Source organism: Gopherus flavomarginatus, chromosome 24 (genome assembly GCF_025201925.1).
Source record: "Gopherus flavomarginatus isolate rGopFla2 chromosome 24, rGopFla2.mat.asm, whole genome shotgun sequence".
NCBI lineage: Eukaryota > Metazoa > Chordata > Testudines > Testudinidae > Gopherus > Gopherus flavomarginatus.
This window is the reverse complement of record NC_066640.1, coordinates 9,111,202-9,128,890: the sequence shown is the minus strand read 5'-3', so window position 1 is coordinate 9,128,890 and position 17,689 is coordinate 9,111,202. Positions and strand designations below refer to the sequence as shown.

Below are 17,689 nucleotides of genomic sequence, written 5' to 3'. Positions count from 1 at the left end.
TGTATTATCAACTGGCGAAGCTGGTCTGTAATCACTTTCTCCTTTTGTCCCAGGTCACCAATAAATCACAGTCCAGTCCCACATCCTGCAGGAAATAGCATACTGGCTTACGTGCAGCACAGGGCCCTGACACTTTGAAATGAAGCTATCTTTTTGGTAACCAGGTCCAAAAGAAAGAACACACAAAGGATCACAGATATTTCCAAAATATTCATATAAAGTTTGGATTCCTGGAGACATTGAAGGGCCCTGCCTATGGAACACCTCTTTGTGGGTTTCCCACCACAGGATGATACTTCCATCATTACTATAATTTAGGGAAAGAATTTGGAAGTACTTTCCTAATTGCAAATCAGACTTTTTCATAGGCTAGCACAAATCAGTATATCGCAGAGGAACACAACCACATTGTTATGGGGTTTGACCTGTGACCACAGGGACCTCATGGAACAGATTGCCTCACGTGCAGTTGTGTATCATTGGTATCACAAATACAACTGCAGCCAATCGGAACAACCGTTCATAGAGGTGGTCCAACTTTTCTAGTGATGTAGGCCTCATGAGTAGCACCTCCATGTGTCACATACCGAAACAAAATGGCATCCTCTATGTGGCATGACTTCACATGTCCAGTGCATGCAAAGTCATGCTGCGCAAAGGACACCATTTTGTACAGCAGGTCTGCTGCATGGGCAGATGCGTTCAGGGGCCACAAGGAATTGTCCTGTGAGCCATCAGTTGGACCAGCCTCAAATCTGTCAGTGGGTAACATGTAATTAAAGTATGTGACAAACAACCAGCATATGGAAAACCTGTGTTTTGTTGGGTATCATGCCAAAAACTATTATAATCAGTCAATTATAACGATAAAACTTTCATTATGTGAATTAAATCAAACAGAAAGAACATTGGAAAACACTAATTCCATCATGAGCAATCATGAGAACCTTCCAACTCTGGCTGTCAACAGGGCTTGAACCTTCACGATCCCAGGGCAGGCCTCTAACTCCTTAAGTTAAAAGAGCACTTTTTCCTTCTATAATCATCAAATTGTCCAGATGAGGGAAAACTAACTCCTGTTCTGAACAGGTATGCAGCTGCTCCATACGGTGAAACCAGCTCAGGACTACCTTGCCTCACTGCTCCCCCTCCACACACTGGCATACACATACTTTTCTAGAAACAGTCCTGGAAGCAAACTCTACCAGACCTGACATGCTTTTCAGTCTAGGATGAATACTGGCACCTCTTCCAATAAAAAACACCTCTCTTATGGTGTACAGAGAATGCTCATTTACCATACAATGAATTGGTCACAGTATGTTCTGGCATTACTAGCATCTCGTATGTACTTTGGATTAACCTCTTTTCAGAAGTTAAGCAGCTAAAATTCACTTTGTGTATCTTCAACTGCAAGAATCTGGCATAGAGAGCAAGTTTGTGCATAAATAAGGCAGGCAGGAAACTATGTATATATCTGAAAAAGGCAAAAGACAGCACAGGCAACCAAAGCTCTTTTGAAAACCATGCAATAAATGAAGCATTCCTAACCCTTTCAGTCAGAATCTACATCCACCTGCAGATACTTTCAAAGCAGCATGAGGAACTGGTGAGTTACTGAAAACACACAAGATCTGAATTCTTATTCATAATTCTCCTCTCTGAGTCACCCGGTGAAAACCTTGCACTTGTCACCACGGAACCAAGTTGGAAGAAAATTAGGAGCACTTCTGTCAGGAAAGACGAATGATTAAACAAACTGGAGCCAAAAATCAAGACAGGCAGTTTGGAAGGAATCTGCTCCAACTGTCACAAAAGGCAGCCTTCACTGTAAAGTGTTCTTTGTACACATGGCTAAGGATTGGGGCGGGGGGGGAGTAATGAATACTAGTGTTTAGAAGGTATTTAAAAAGGCATGGGGGGGGGGGGAGTCAAAGGAAAGGGCATTGAGAGGGAAAAAAGCCATTCCTCTCCCAGCACTGCCAAGGGAATTTGCTCCTGGAATAGATGGTATTAATATATTAACCATGCATCAATACTATCCAACAGGTAGCACTCCTCTCAGAGTTCTCCTGCTATGAGGCCATCTACAATACAGAGAGAGACAAAACAGCAGACTAGCTGAAGATGAATCATCTCCAACTAGACCACTGGAAAAGCAGCAGCAGCGAAAAAACAAAAAGAAGTTGTTTTATTTCTAAGGGCCTTGGGGAGGGGAGCAGAGCAGGCAAGAAAATTGGGGCCCTGCTCAGCAAGCAAATGATTTAAGCAGGGTAGACAGGAGTGCTGAAAGTAGAACGAACAAGCATCTCAGATGTAGTGACATCGGTTTAACGTGAACATTCAGCATTTCCAAAGAGCCATGAGCACAAGGTTGTTCAATATGGACTCTGTCACCCTGAAGGCAAGGAAAAAAACTCCCAGCCTGTGCTTACCCATCCATCCCTCTTACTTGCCTGACCACCACACCACCCTTTTCCCACACACACCCCGCAAGCACATCCACGGCATGCACACTCCTAGGGAACATGAACAGGACAGAGATATGAGATGACTCATTTCCCTCGAAGCATGTTTACCGTGAAAGAATAAAGATGCATTTAAATTACACTTGTAATCGTTTTCTAGGATACCCACAGAGTTTAAGTTAGATTCCTGTCACCAGCAGGAAAAAGCCACAGGAATAGAGATGTTTGGAAGTATGGATTTATTTTACAACAGCAGCCAAGTACTCCCATTCTTTGAATGGTTAAAGCTGCTCTCACTTGTTAGGAGAAGGGGGAACAGGGAACCACAAAGACAGTGCTAGTTTTAAATCAACCCACTCAATATTCATTCAGAGTTCCATGACAGATGCACTGGCCCAGATTCCAGCACAAAGATCTGTAGCCAGCCCTGCCAATCAGGAGTATGAAAATGCTTTTCAATCTCAAAGCACATCTGATCTCAGTAACTTAGGTAAGTTACCATCTAGAAGGCAACTCGTTTCCCAAACCAGCTGCTCTGTTTTAACTGGCGTACTCACCAAGAATACTAGCTTTGCATTTGGGCTTTCAACAGGATCAAACAATGGGGACTTGAGTTCTGGGAATGTAGGAGGGCTATAAAAAGACAACTTACCTTCTCCCCCACAGCCAAGTGGAAGTTAAGAGACAAGCAGTATTAATAATAATCAGAATGTACCCAACATTCGGAGTATAACTACACAGCACACAGTCACCCCAGGCACTCAGTTAGCCTACCTCAAGTATGAGCATTCTCATAGCAGAACCACAGTCATGTTGTTATTTCTGTACTTGCCCATGCGTGTCTGTGGGCATATCCCATGGTTCTCTGGGCTGAGGCATTGTAGGATTCTTTCCCAGTCAACCTTGTCAACTGCAGAAAAATTTGTAGGAAGGGCACTGAAAAACTATCAGCACCTGAGTGATCTTGCCTGCACCCTCACTGAAAAGTGAGTGGGTTCAGCCCAAGTTAAAGCATGGCTCGGGCTTCAACCCACTCTGACGTACCAGGGTACAATCCAGACTAATGAGTAGCTATGTCACTCCTGCCCTGTAACCTAGGGAGCACTTTACAATGCCTTGCTTCTGAAGCCTCCAACCTGGACTGCTCAGGAACAGCCTCCAGCATGTAAGTCACTCCTTGCTATGTCTGTGTTTGTGCTGCAGCCAGCCAGCCACATCCTGGATCACACCAGCCTTAACAATTACCACAAGGTGACCCCAACACACTCCCAGTCCCAGATTTTCCCCTAGAAATCTATGTCCTACACTGCCCAGCCCTCTCCTGGACAGAACAAATATAGTAAGTCTATTATTCCTTTAAGGGAATAATATGCACACAGCTTGCTACCCAGACACTTCAATTTGAACACACTGGATTAGATAAAACAATAAAACAAGTTTATTAACTGCCAAGAGATAGATTTCGAGTAAGTACAAGTAATGATGAGGCATAAAACTCAGAAATGATTACAAGAAAAATAAAGATAAAACACAGTTTGTTAGGCACCAGTATTAGATTAAAAATAAAGTTCTCTCACCACATGCTTTCAGTAATCTTACTGACCAAACTCTTTAGGTAAGGAGCCAAGTCTTCTGCTGACTTTAAGGAGAGTTTTGACTGAGCAAGGATGTACATTTTTATTCCTAATTAACTATCATAGTTTCAGGGTAACTGCACCTGTATTCCCCCTCTGGGCCCCTTGAGGGTCACCCATCTAAGGTTTCCAGCTCCCAGCGGTAACCTCTCTTGGGCAGAGACCCTCATCTCTCCCCCCTCCTTACTGGGGTTTTAAGGCTGCAGAGAAGTTCTATAGTAACAATGGCAATCTCCATTTCTCATGAGTATTTTGCCACTGAAACGCCATGAACTTCACAGCTACATTGCTACATACTTCTCTAGCCAGAGAGGCAGACTTTACAGGAGGAAAAGTTCTGATCCATCCCAGACTTGCTTAAGACATATGCAATCCTTCCATGAATGGCTGGGAAACATGAATGATCGAGAACACTAGGGTTTTTCCTCCTAACTCTCACCAACTGGAACACAATATTTGTAAATAATGCTTCAAGAAAGATTTACTCCACTGAAGCTATCAGCAAGGAACCACCTATCCTGTTAAAGTGTCCACTATTTATGAGCTACTTGACCTGAGAGGACCAATGTTTTGTTTGGTGACAGGCATTTTAGGAACTGTTCTTTTTGCTTTATGCCCACACTCATTGGCTGACTCTCCAGTATCATCTTCTGAAGCTATTCCAATGGAATGACACCAGCTGACAACTGTAAGGTATATCTGCAAAAGGATTTTTGATAGCCTTGTAATGTGAACCTCCTTAAGCCTCCACTCTGCCACATGAATGACTGGGGCTGGTGGACTCCTGTGTGACAGAGAAGCTGAAAGAATAAGCTGCAGGGAGCCCATTCTTCACATAGCTATTTACTGCAACCACAAAGCACGTTCAACAAAATAAATCAGAGAGTTAGTAAGACAGAGAAAGACCAGGAGATCATGTCACCCAGATACCTCAGGAATCAACTGGTCAGGGGCAGCTTTCCGCTCCAAAAGGCCAGCCCATCTCCTCCGGACCCTTCAGTAATCACCCAGAGCAGGCAAATTCATTACCAAACAGAAGAACAAAGTCTTCAAAAGCACCAAAAGCAATCTGGTTTACACTGTATGGTAATTAAGTTCGAAGTAAACCAGGCTAAGTATTAGAAAAGGCCTCTCCTTTTAAAAACTGTCCAAGTACTGAACTTGAGAAATATCCCAGATGGGCTGCAATCTTCACTGATCCCCCTCAGAACCGAAGTAAGAAAGAGGCACCATCATTCTGCTTTAAAAAGGTAAATATTCTTCCTCTGATAACAGAGAGCTTGCAAAGTAATCTCAACAGCTCTGTAACAGGGTGGCTTGACCTTAAGGGCCAGAGGGCTGCAGCAAGTCTGCCTTGATTACTAAGGAGCCACACCTGGGAGAGATGAAGTCTCTTCTCTGTAAAGATCAGCAGGAAGCTGCAATGAAGGGGGGAAATGTTCAGGGATCAGAGATTGCCAGGCATGAGCATTCTCCAGCAGAGTCCTGGGAGTTAGGACTGAGACACCAGCCAGACAGGACCTGCCAAAGCTGGAAAGGCCCCAGGCAGGAAGGCCTGGGAGGAGGAAGAGAAACTTTTGTTGTGTGTGGACTTTCAGAATGACTTTGCTCTGGGATTTTGAGTTTCGTTTGGCGTTTATTTCATATTAATAAACTCAATGCCCAAGGAGGGAACAAGCCTGGGTGAAGTTTTATTTGAACAGTCCAAGAGCGAAACTGAGGCAGCCTGCCTGCAGTGTGACCCCAGGCCATGCTTTCAAATTATTCCTGCCAGCTCCTCGGGAATTACATTAACAGGAAACTAAACCCACCTTCTTCGATAAAACTTACTGACACCAGTGCGTCAAATAAGCAATGCTTCAGTTGATGCATCCCTAACCTGTTGCTCTGCTTATTTCACAGTGCCTTTGTTGTACATTGCACTTTATAGACAAGGTCTCTAATATCCAGGCACTTCAAATCTAAATTAGACATATATCAGTGACAAATGGTAAGCTATGGTGGAAAAGGTTCAGGCACAGTAAATTATGGGAAAGAAATACTGCTCCGAAAAGAGCACCTTTTCCAAAGAAAGGCAGGCTATATATATTATTGTATGTAGTCTTGACTATATTTAAAAAAAAAAAGAAAAACAGGCAAGCAGGAGAGTTGCAGTGGAGATCTGTGATGGAAAGCTAACCAGGAGGAGATGAAGGCTACTTGTACCAGCACATAAAAGTAGGACTCAAGCAGACAGAGCATCTTGACCCCATTTTGTATTGAGACAGATAATTCTAAGACAGTCTTTGGAGTCAATGGGAGATGAAATGAAGCTATGAAAATGCCAGCCTGCGGTAACATAGATGTTATCAGCCTCTAGTGTCTGCTATTAATATAATAAGGAACATAAGAAATTGCTCCCATCCACCTATATCCAGTCAGGTTTGCAAAAGAAATGGAAAAGCTGACCTGTGATATACACATGAATTTCTTGAGTAATTGCAGGTTCAGAAGTGCCTTCTTGAATAAGGGAAGATTATAGGTATAGGCTGTTTAGGGGGTTCTGTAAATGCAGGCTATAAAAAGGGTTATTAGTAGTGTACCTGATTAAATGGTATCATCTTGTAAGCTTTACTGATTGATAGGGGCCTTGTACAGATGACAACCAAAACCAAAACCAAAGCCAACTAAAGCAGAAATGCAGAATGTGACTGCAGTCTTATCAGCAAAATTACACATTACTAGGAAGAGAAAACAATCAGTTGCTTTATTTCAGTCATAAGACTTCCTGGACAGCATTAAACAGAGAAACCAAACAAAACAATTAACTGGAGCCCACTACCAAAAGGGCCAGGGTTCATGAGAAGATGCTAGAGGGGGTAAAAACGTGTGAGGGTATGAAGCATTTTCTCTTATAATCTCCGCATCTAGCAGTCTGCATGCAAACACTTACTACTAGCGTACAAAGACCAAACACTCACACTCAAATAAAATGGCAATATCATTTGCATTAAGTTATGGATCTACACAAGGAAATTCAGAGCGCAGGCTGACACCTGAAATGTTGTGCCCCCCTTTCAAACACAACCCTTCAATATTATCCCCTTAGCAATCTTTCCACTCAGTAAATACCAACTGACTAATACAGCCCATCTCCAAAAACATTAGAATCTTGAAAAGTAACACTTCCTGCAGGAGTTAGATCTCTCCACATGACAGACCAAAGAATCTAGAATTGGCTGGGAAGGCCTGGTGATAATGCTCCATGTGGATATACATGAGTCTAAAGATTGATATCAGATTTCTACCCCACCCCATAGGACAGTAGAGCCACTGGTTCCACAAAGACAGCCAGAAACAACGTGCAAGGCTCAACTTCAGCTCTTCGTTGAAATGGCATCAGCAGCCTCTGGCAGGTTCCATTCAAGCCCTCTTGACTGGAAGGATGATGGCTGCAACGCAACCTCTTGAGGACAGGCTGAGGCATTTACAGGGATAATATGATGATTTGGAGATTTATGTACAACGTATGGATTCTGACTAATTTTATGAACTCTGTCTAATTCCAAACCCCAATGTGTAATAAACGAGCCATGAGCTGATAAGGGCCAAATAACACAACACACCCCTTGCCCGAAAGAACAAAAGTAGTCATTAACAGTTTAATAACTGCTCTGGCAGGACAATGGGTATACTAAAGAGGGTGCTTAACCTCAGAGAATCTGGTTATTCTTGGTGGTCTATGGGGAAGGGGTTTGGAACAGGAATTTTGCCCAGAAGAGGAGGCAACAAAGAAACCTGGTGTTTATACTAGTATTTAAAGACTAGACGAATTACACTTGGGACACTAGAGAGGAACAAAGAGGCATGCTTTCATAGCAGAGGGGACCTTTTTGGACTACGAGACCACCCAGGAGCTAGAGGACACTGATTGCAGAGGTCAGACAGAGACTCTGTATTCAAGAAGAGAAGTCATATGCAGGAATGGGATCCTGGACTTCTTAGACTCTGACCAAATCCCAAAGAACACTGCAGACTGGTGAAGAAACTGAGGCAGAGATTTGCATGCGGGTGATCTTTATTTTGTCTCGATCCATTTCTCACTTGTACTAAGCAAAGAGTAATTCTGTTAGAAACCTTTGCAAAAGACTGTGGTAGCTGAAGCAAACAGGCATGTCCCTGACGAGGTAAACCCTAAGCTAGAGTCACCGCAAGATTGGAAAGGACGTTATTAAGCATCTGGGGAGTCTGGGGGTGCTGATACTAGTTTCATGACTAGGCAGTTGAACCCCAAGTATCATCTCCAAGAAGGGGGTGCTGGAAAGAGAATGAGGGTACATCTACTTTGCAGCTGGAGATGTAATTTCCAGCTTGGCTAGACATACACACACTAGCTTTGATTGAGCTACCACAGTAAAATAGCCTAGCCACAGCAGCACAATGGGTTAGCCCCCCAAGTACATACCTGGGTCCTCAAACAAGCCTGTACTCTGCATAACTACACTGCTATTTTTAGCACATTCGCTCAGTCAACACTAGCACATGTTCCCCTACCTCCAGCAGCAGTATAAACATACCCTGAGAGTGTGCCAAGAATCCCAGAGCCAGAGGCAGGGACTGAACTCAGTTCAGACTCAGGAAAGCTTAAAAGCACAAAGTAATCACTCCCTAAACTGGGTTAACAGCTTGGAAACATCCTCTCATTAAGCTCTGCTGCAGGAGGCAATTGAGGTATGCATGATAGGGACAATTTCCCTACTTTGAGAGAAGTAGAATGTTTAAAATAGCATGTTAAGAGGTTTCAGATACTTCTTATACACCCCTTGAGGCAGAAAGGTGTTTGCCAGGTATTGGTTTATGATAAGTGAAAGAGGCAGAAAACAATTACTTGACAGATTACTTCGTTCAGTTGACCTGACTTGAAGACCTATTCTGATCAAAGAACTGGGAAGAAAAAAGAGAGATAGGCCAGGCCTGAGGCAGAAACCACAGAATTCAGGATACCTTGGATGATCAGCTGTCTGCCAAGTACCCAGACCTGACTCGGACACAGTAAGTAGATACAGGAGAGACACACAAAGCTGACTTGATAATCACACCATGCACTGACCCTTAGCTTAGTTAGGGCAAGGATTTCTTGGATAAAGATGCTAATATGGTAATAGGCTGTCTATCAGTAACTAGCTGACAGATAACAGTTCACATCTCTAACATTATAGATTCCTGTTCAGCTACAATTATACACCCCTCTATAGTCATTTTGACTATTTCCCATGTTCACCTCAGAAACATCTAATTTCCACTGGGTTCTTTAAAAAATTCATGTTACAGCAGCAAACTAGCCAGTTAAATGCCCACCAGACCAGTTTCTAATTGAATCTTAACCTCCCTTCCCTCTCTCACTCCCCCCGCCCTCCGGTGTTTACTAGCCCTAGCTACAAGTTTACATAGATGTAAGGTACACATCTATAATTAGTTGCCTATGCAACTTTACAGCCACTGCTGAAGTGTTGATTTTCTGCAAATGTTGATGCTTGTCCTACAATTACAGCAGAACTAGTTTCTAGTACACTGATCATTAAACTCTGCTCTGGTTATAATGCATTTTTGCAGTCTAGACAGGTTCTCCTGTAGTTAGCAGTACTTTCTACCTGGCAGACATAGAGTGCTACTCTATGTAGGTTTTTCTAAGGCCACCCATCACGCCAGTATATGAGCACCTTCTTATTGTATGTCATTAATATCTTTCCTTCCATTCACAGCTGTAAGCAGAGCAAAATCTATGCTCTGAGTCCCCAATGTCAGAGCATATGGAAAAAAGAGCACTGTCCATCTGGCTAGTTGCGAAAGGCCTGTTATTGACGTCCTCTGTTGTGGTAAGCACAGGAGTCAGCCCTGCTTGTTGCAACCTGGAGAGAGGAGAGATGGAACACCAAACAGATTGACTTTTTTGTACTGAAATAAATATTCTGTACTTCCACAGTGTCATTTCTAAGCACTTTAAGAACTATGATAGTGACTTACGGAAAAATCACTCTGGTATAAGCAAATATAATACAGCTATGTCTGACAGCAAAAAACCAAAATAAATGAACAAAATCAGAATAGCTGCTTTAGTCAACTCATTTAAAAAACCTGTGGTATTTAACCAGAAAAGCACAGTCCAGGATTTTTCTTTCATCATGAAAAGCACAGGCAATCTGAGTTCACACACAACACAACCATCTGATATTTCATTAAATCCTTGTTTAACTTAAAAAGGAGAGGTTAATGAACTTATTGCTTATATACCATAACAGAGCTCATACCTCATCTGGAATCCCCTACCCTGGCAACAAAGGGTTAACACATACACATGCAAATGCAACTCATGATTTTGGAAATATTAAATGGAAATCCTGTAATCAGAGAAGTGTCACCTGGTGCAATGGAAATAAATTGGGCATCTCCTTCCACTCTCCAACTTTCTTTCCCCAGATCTGCTCAGAGTTCTCTATGCTGTTTGTTCAGTAATTTCACGCTATGCCGCTTAACAATGTGAGCATGGAGGCTCAATCTAAAACTGCACTTCCCAAATGTCACTTGTTTGTGAACACATGGCTGAGCTCAAAATTGCTTTTAATATTAGAGCAGTGCCCGATGGCGCTGCTGTAGTTAAGGGTTTGTCAAAATTTCAATGATTAAACCCCCATTTTCTGGGGTTTAGAATTCCAGGAACATTTGCTGCAAACTGAAATTTATTATGCCAGGTTGCAGCAGACCTGAGCACTATTTTTAAAATTTCAGATCAAATTTACGTAGCTTTTTTTTTTGTTTGTTTGTTTTTTAAGTCTGATGCATACAAAACTTATTTAAGACCTCTTGTGGCTTTTAGGCTTTTCTTATTGCTCCTTTAACTCCAAAACACAATCTCAGAATTATGGCTTCGGTTCCACCCTTCCTTATTCTGCAGAGCACAGATATAAATAGAATATGGCTCAGTCTACAATCTCAATAAATCATCTGACATCTACCAGGGTGAAAACACCTTAGGGTAGGGTTCAGCTATTCGAGTGGGGAAAGAGGAGGTAACTACACAAGATCTCCATAATCCCATAGTAGCTGGATGTTTCTGCTGTAAAGATCTGCACTTGATTAAATGTCAGCATTGACCAAATTGTTATTGTTAAGCTTGGGAGTTTATACCCCAGGGAGATTTATCTATAAGAAGCTTTTTCTTTAAGTTTCATAGCATTACACAAGCACTGGTACAAGCTATGGTAAAAACACTGGCATTGGCAGGCAGCAGGCTTTTATTACCACGGTACATCTCCTAACTCTGTTCAAAGATGGCCTAGATAACACAATGATAAAAATGTAGTGGATGTTCTATACTAGCGCTCCCACCATTCCCAACCACAGCTGCAGTGGTGCTAGTCTGACAGTGGGAATTTTAAGAAAGCTCAGCATATGTAATATTTGAAATGAGATCACTCATTTCACCTTGTTGATTCAGACAGAGCACTGCATTGGATCCTATGAGAAAGTCTTCTACATAGCCATGAGGGGGGTAAGTTTTTAATTTTTTTTAACTGATGCACTCTCCTCCAGAGAAGAGTTTATGACATACTGGCCAATCCCTATTCCATCTGTGCACAGACACAAAAGGAGCTAGTTAAAGGTGGGACAGCCAATACTATTATGAATTTCATGGCTTTTGTAGCTTTAAGACAGCCCATTATCTTACTTTGCACTGGAAGAGGTTTGCTGGGTATTATTTCAGTATAGATTTGGTTTAATTGCATATAAAAGATTAAAGAATGAAATTAAAGTATATTAAGTGGCTAGCTACGGTCCAGTCAATACTGCCAGAACCTCCTTCTAACATTCCTTCCAGAGCAATGGCCAACTGGCAACTGTACTAATAGTTTCAAGACCTGGCCCATCTGGTAACAAAACAGCAAGCTCTGCAACTCCTTGGCGTATATTTTTGTGAATTTAGAATCATCACTCCTTGGAAAATTAATGGTAGTGTCTCAAAAAGTGAGTTTAGGATTCATGCTTCAGGTCATAAAACTAGTTGGAGGCTAGAAATAAATTTTGTCCCATGGTATATGATTGCTCGGTTAAGCAGAGTCTGAAGGTTTAAATCTCTTCCTGAAGAAGCTAGTATTGACCATGGCTAGAGACATGAGACCAAACTAGATGTAAAATTGATCTGTTCTGATGTGGCACTCATTCAATGATAATTACCCCTTTCCCCTTGGCTAATAACTATATTTTCTAGTGTTTATTACATTGGTGTCTAATCCCAGCCTAATCTGAATAAGTGTGTCTACATCTATAGTTCTCATTCACCACCTTCCCACTATAAGACTAAAAGCAGAGTCAAACTGATAGAGAGAAACAAGCACTGATCACAATGTGACAAGACAGGACAGCACTGGCTGATGAATTCTCTTCATGCCCTGAGCTATATCAGCGCTCAGCGGAATTCCCATCAAGTGGTCTCACATCTCCTACAAACTGTCAATAAAAAAATACCCTGCTAAGATGTATGTTTGTGGAGTTAAGGGGAATTTATTTTAGAACAAGCATAGAGTTCAGATGTCAAATCTGTCAGCTAATAATAGATCCCCTGAGACCATGGGCTGAAAATTACTGGAAAAAATAAACAAGGCAGGCGTTTCACCTTTCAGTAGCCTAGAGGGATGGGCATACTTTCTGTAGGATGAGCTGCTCAGACACTGAAGATTATGGCATTTGATAGTCATAGCCAGTATGCCTGTGCCTGCTTAAGCAAATTTACAGAACACCGAACAGGGAGGGGAAGGAGATGTAGCAGAGAAAAGTGCTTCTTCAGGATGAAGTTATTCACAAGCAGCTTTGCTTTCTATTTGGGTAGATGGTATGAATCCAATAAAGAATGACAATATGAAAGAAATAAGTAGAGAAGATAAACAGTAACATTTCTTAAAGATATCATGGTTTCTGTGATTCCACAAGTTCCTTGACAGCCTGGTATTGGAGTTACGGAGAGAGATCATATCCAGCCTCTAGAGAGAAAGCAGTGCCTCCCATCACTCAAAAGGCAGTCACTCATGGTGATAAATGAGCAGCATTGATTAGTTCTGAATAGAATCCTGTCTAGGATGTCCCGACTTGGTTGGGAGGATGACTTGGTTGGGAAGGAACTATGCCTTGAAGATGGGTATGTTAAAGTGAGAGAGCTGTCAAAAACACTGATGTCCCAGGGGAGATGAAGAGAAGGTAAAAAACTTCTATGACTAACCATACACCACCTCTTACTCACAAAACACAAGTCATTTCTTAAGGAAAAGTGAACACTTACCTTTTCTGGATCAAACTGAACCTTCACTATAAATAAGCTATGCACATTTCAAGGACCCAATCCATGGAACAAAGTATTATTTTCATCATTATGAACATTAGTGTTCAAGATATCTCCTCCTGGGTCTGAACTATGCTTTTCCTGAAGGATATGCTTGTGGTAAGCTACTCCAGGGCAGAGATTGTGTTTTCCTCTGTGTTTGGAAAGGAACATGGCACATTTGGGGCAATACCCCAAACTAAAGCACCATCATCACCTGTGTAATCATTCGTCCTTCTTCATAGCCTGTGGGAAGGGGATCCTTAAAAGGACTAGAAATAACACACCCCTATTCATCCTCTGTACATGGCACCACCGCATCTGCGCACATCACATCACATGGTCTAAATACATTAAAAACACTACCCATTCAGGAAGAGACATTGAAACACTTCTGCCAGCCACTAGCTCTATTCATTAGCTTGGAAGGTATTTCCTTTCTGCCATTACTAAGCACTCAGATAAATGAGTATCAACACAAATGCTCCATATACTGCACCCTGAAGGCCACCAGCTCTAATTCTGGTGCGCTGTCAAAGGGAACAAGTTACACAGGAAAAGACCTTCCACTGAAGACACCCTGCAGCTTTCCCGACACAGTTTTGTCCCAGGAACCAACAGCTGCAGCACTTCAGTTGATTCTAAATGAGATAAAGAGTAAGCAAAGGGTGTTTTCAAGTATTCAGGAGCGAATTACAGAAATTGAGTCATTTTCAGAAGGTCACTTGTCCATTTGTGTTCAGGGTTAAATGGCTACATAAAACTCTATTTATTTATTATGCGTTTGGGTACATAGTATTAAAATGCAGCAGTCACAGACTATTCTGGGATAATTTGTTCCCTATGAAACTTAGCTGGGGTGCAGCACAAAGCTACCAAACCTATTAAAATGTCTCTTACCAACCTCCCATAAAGACACATGTACCAAAGCATCATTCTCCACAGAATGCAACGCACATCTCGCATTCAAGAACTAGGACTTAGGGATTAATTAAAATCCTCTCTCATCCTACCCCGGCTCCTATTTTGCAAGTCTTTTCTTCCCCTTCCTAGTTATTGAACTGTTCAGTTACAGCGGAGGACAATCAAAGGCAACAACAAGAACAGAACACTTAACTGGTATGTGGAGAGTATATGTTCTCAGCTAGATGATATTTTCATTCTTGTGTGTATCTTAATGGGCACTTCCACATTCATTTGTATTTAAATCAGCTAAAAGGTAGTAAGAACCCACTCATCCAAACAAAGACACTTACTTGTGTAGCCATTTTGCCATAGTCAATCCACCGCAATGTGGCAAAGTTGGTGGACTCAGCGCAGTTGAAGCCGTGGTTGAATCCCGCATGGTAGCCGTAAGGAAATGTGATCATAAACTCTCCAGCCTCTTGGGTGATCTGAGAAAAAATAAAGGAGAAAGAGATAAAACTGAGATCCCTTGGGGGATATCTGGTGGCCTCGTGGTTTGAGAGCAGGGTTACAAACTTAAGGAAAACTGTGAAAAGTCAACTTTGTCTCGATCCAGCACCTATGGAGTATTTGTTTGTGTGACAAACAAAAACTAAAACTTTTATTCTAAAGTAGCAAACAGAGAACTGAAAGGTCAACGGGTGTTCCTGCTGAAGATACAAATAGGCATTGGTAGACTGACGGAAGAAGAAAGGAAGTTGGCACAGAGCCTAGCCACACTAACTAGCTGCCTACACACAGTGTCATCATCCATGCTTATAAATAGTTAATCCTGGTAGATGGAGGAGCAGAATCTTGGGTAAAAGGTACAACTAACCTCATTGTATTGTTTTTACAGAGATTAAAATACTTCCATAGAAAAGGATGTTAAAATGGATAGTAGCTGTCAGGGAGCTCTGAATCCTTGTCACTTTAAACCATTCAGTTTAAACACCACCACCTGACTCTCAGGGTAGAGTTTAAGATTATAAAATTGGTCCCAGGGTCTAGCATCCCCAATAACAGTGAGTAGTTTGGCTAATCGTAGCACCAAGTGCATCATCTCTAGTTGTCTAGCCATGTTAGAAGGATTAGGCAAATCTGTATTTTCCTCCCAAACATGCCCATAACGTTACTGCTTCCACTTGGAAATGAACCTACCTTTCATGTAGCTTAGCTTTAAACTAATTCACATCATTCACTCCCCCCAACACATTAGCCTCATTCTTAGCTGTACATGCATAACAAGCCAAATAATAGAAAAAATGATACTCTATTATTTACTTACTTATTAATGTGTATTTTGTTTTTAATTTCATCTATGTACACTATTGACTTAAGGAACTGAAGGAAGCTTAAAAGTCACAGAACAAAAAGCTTTAGAGATGATACCTGCAGTCAGAAAACACTCAAAATTACATGGTGCCCAAAAAAACTAGTGATTTAAAATTACAGGGGGGTAAGGAAGTGTTGAAAATCTGGCTGATCAGATTTATATTCTAAAGATACTTAGCACTAGATCAGTGCTTTTACTAGATCAGTGCTTTTACATTAATACAACATCTCAGGAAGGTCGGTGGTAGCAACTCCATCTTAAAGATTGAGAAAGAGGCAAAATTTGATCTGACACTGTCTTTTTAATACAAAAAGTGTTGGCTGATCCTTTACTATACGAGTAGTTATATGGCTATCAGTTATACTCAAGATACTTCCTATCAAGAGGAATTCATTAGTTCACAGCCTAAAAAGGATTCTAGGAACTTTGAGCCATACTAAAATATGCCCGGATAGTAAAAGATTGCAAGTAAAAAAAAAATTCAACCTTTTGAGGCTTCATATGAGTTTCAACACAATCATGAAATATCAAACAGGAAAAAGAGGGGATGGGAGAGGGGGTGCTAAAGTCAGCCAGGTTCTACAAACACTTATGTTTGAAAAGCTGGACAAAGAAAATATTCCCTCTGTTGCAGATTCCCAATTCATTCCTTTCTTTAAGGCTTACTTAGCAAAGCCCTACTCAAAATGGTCTTTCTGGTTGTCTCAATGAACAATGCAAACATCCTTTCAAACTAAGAGCTACTGCACCTCAAAACTTAATCCACCACACATTAAACAAATGAGGCATCAGCCAGAAAGGAGGTGGAGGAAAGAAGTTTAAAAAGACAATGTTCAAACTGCTTGCCTTCTTCAGATCACTGGGAGATCAAAGTGTCCAATCTGGACTAAACTGCATTCCAGCAGCATACTGCAGAACACTGGTACTTAAAGGCTGTCATCTGTATAGGACCCTCACCATCAAACAAGAGTTATATGCTGCACATTCATATTGCAAGCAGCACTGTATGTCTCTTCCTGTGTATTTTATGTAAGGGTTTTTATTCTTCTCAGCTCACTCGATGTAGGACACAGACAATGCCTATGAGGGAACTAAATTAGAGAAGTATCAGAGAGGGACAGACCTGGATCAATGTCTGTGGAAGGATTCAAAAAGGTAATTTTAAAGAAAATTTCCCACTTCTGTGCAAACTCAGAATTGCCTCATTATTAGAACTGAAATACTAACCCCTTCTTGTCTTTTCAATACTGTTAATTGCATCAGAATAAAGAAAGACTATTACAGCAAAAGCTGTTCCAAGAGGATTCTGTGGGTTTTCTGGGTGAGAGAAACTCAAGTCCAGTCTCTACCCAGCTTCATGCAGCATCCTACCAACCAGCCCCTTCATAAATCAAGGTAAAGCTGAAGATTGCTAAATTAAGAAGGCGGAAAGATTATGTTCCTGTCAGAAAATCTACATCCTGGTGTCTTCATTTCAAGCCCACAGTGTATGTCCTCCATGTCACCGCTGTCAACATTATCCCAACAATAAATTAGAAAGCACTCAAGATGATGGATAGGCCATGTAGAAAAGTAATAACTATTGAGGGAAAGCCAGCACAAACTGCCACTCATGGAGAAAGCCCTGAATTTACTGACTTCTGCAAGAGCTTGCAGAATAAATGGAGAAATCAATAGGGGATTACAGAAATACACATTTTTAATTATTAAAAAGCTCTGGTATTGATCTGCTTTTTTTCCAGAAGTAAATACCATTACAGAGATTTATAAATGTGTGTGTATTCACTTGTTTGAAGTCTGCCAGGAATTTAGATGAAGGGATCCTGCCTGTATTTTTAGAAGAAGAGAAAAAATATTTGTCTGTCCCTGTAAAATACTGTATTTGAAGCTGCTACTTCTGGTTAGAATTCATCCAGAGGGGGGCTGCTCACACTAAAAAGGTCCTCCCCCCCTCTTC

At 41.4% G+C, this 17,689-nt stretch overlaps 1 protein-coding gene across 7 annotated transcripts in view; it reads right to left on the bottom strand.

Moving 5' to 3' along the window:
* KDM4B (lysine demethylase 4B) overlaps positions 1-17,689 on the bottom strand; it is a 157,257-nt gene that overhangs the window by 61,202 nt on the left and 78,366 nt on the right. For 6 of the 7 annotated variants that reach the window (XM_050934416.1, XM_050934417.1, XM_050934418.1 and 3 more), the window contains exon 8: positions 14,708-14,845. In XM_050934416.1, coding sequence (XP_050790373.1) covers positions 14,708-14,845 — 138 coding nt within the window. Of the gene's footprint in view, positions 1-9,815; positions 9,991-14,707; positions 14,846-17,689 lie in introns of those variants that run through there. The other variant, XM_050934422.1, reaches the window with a different exon arrangement.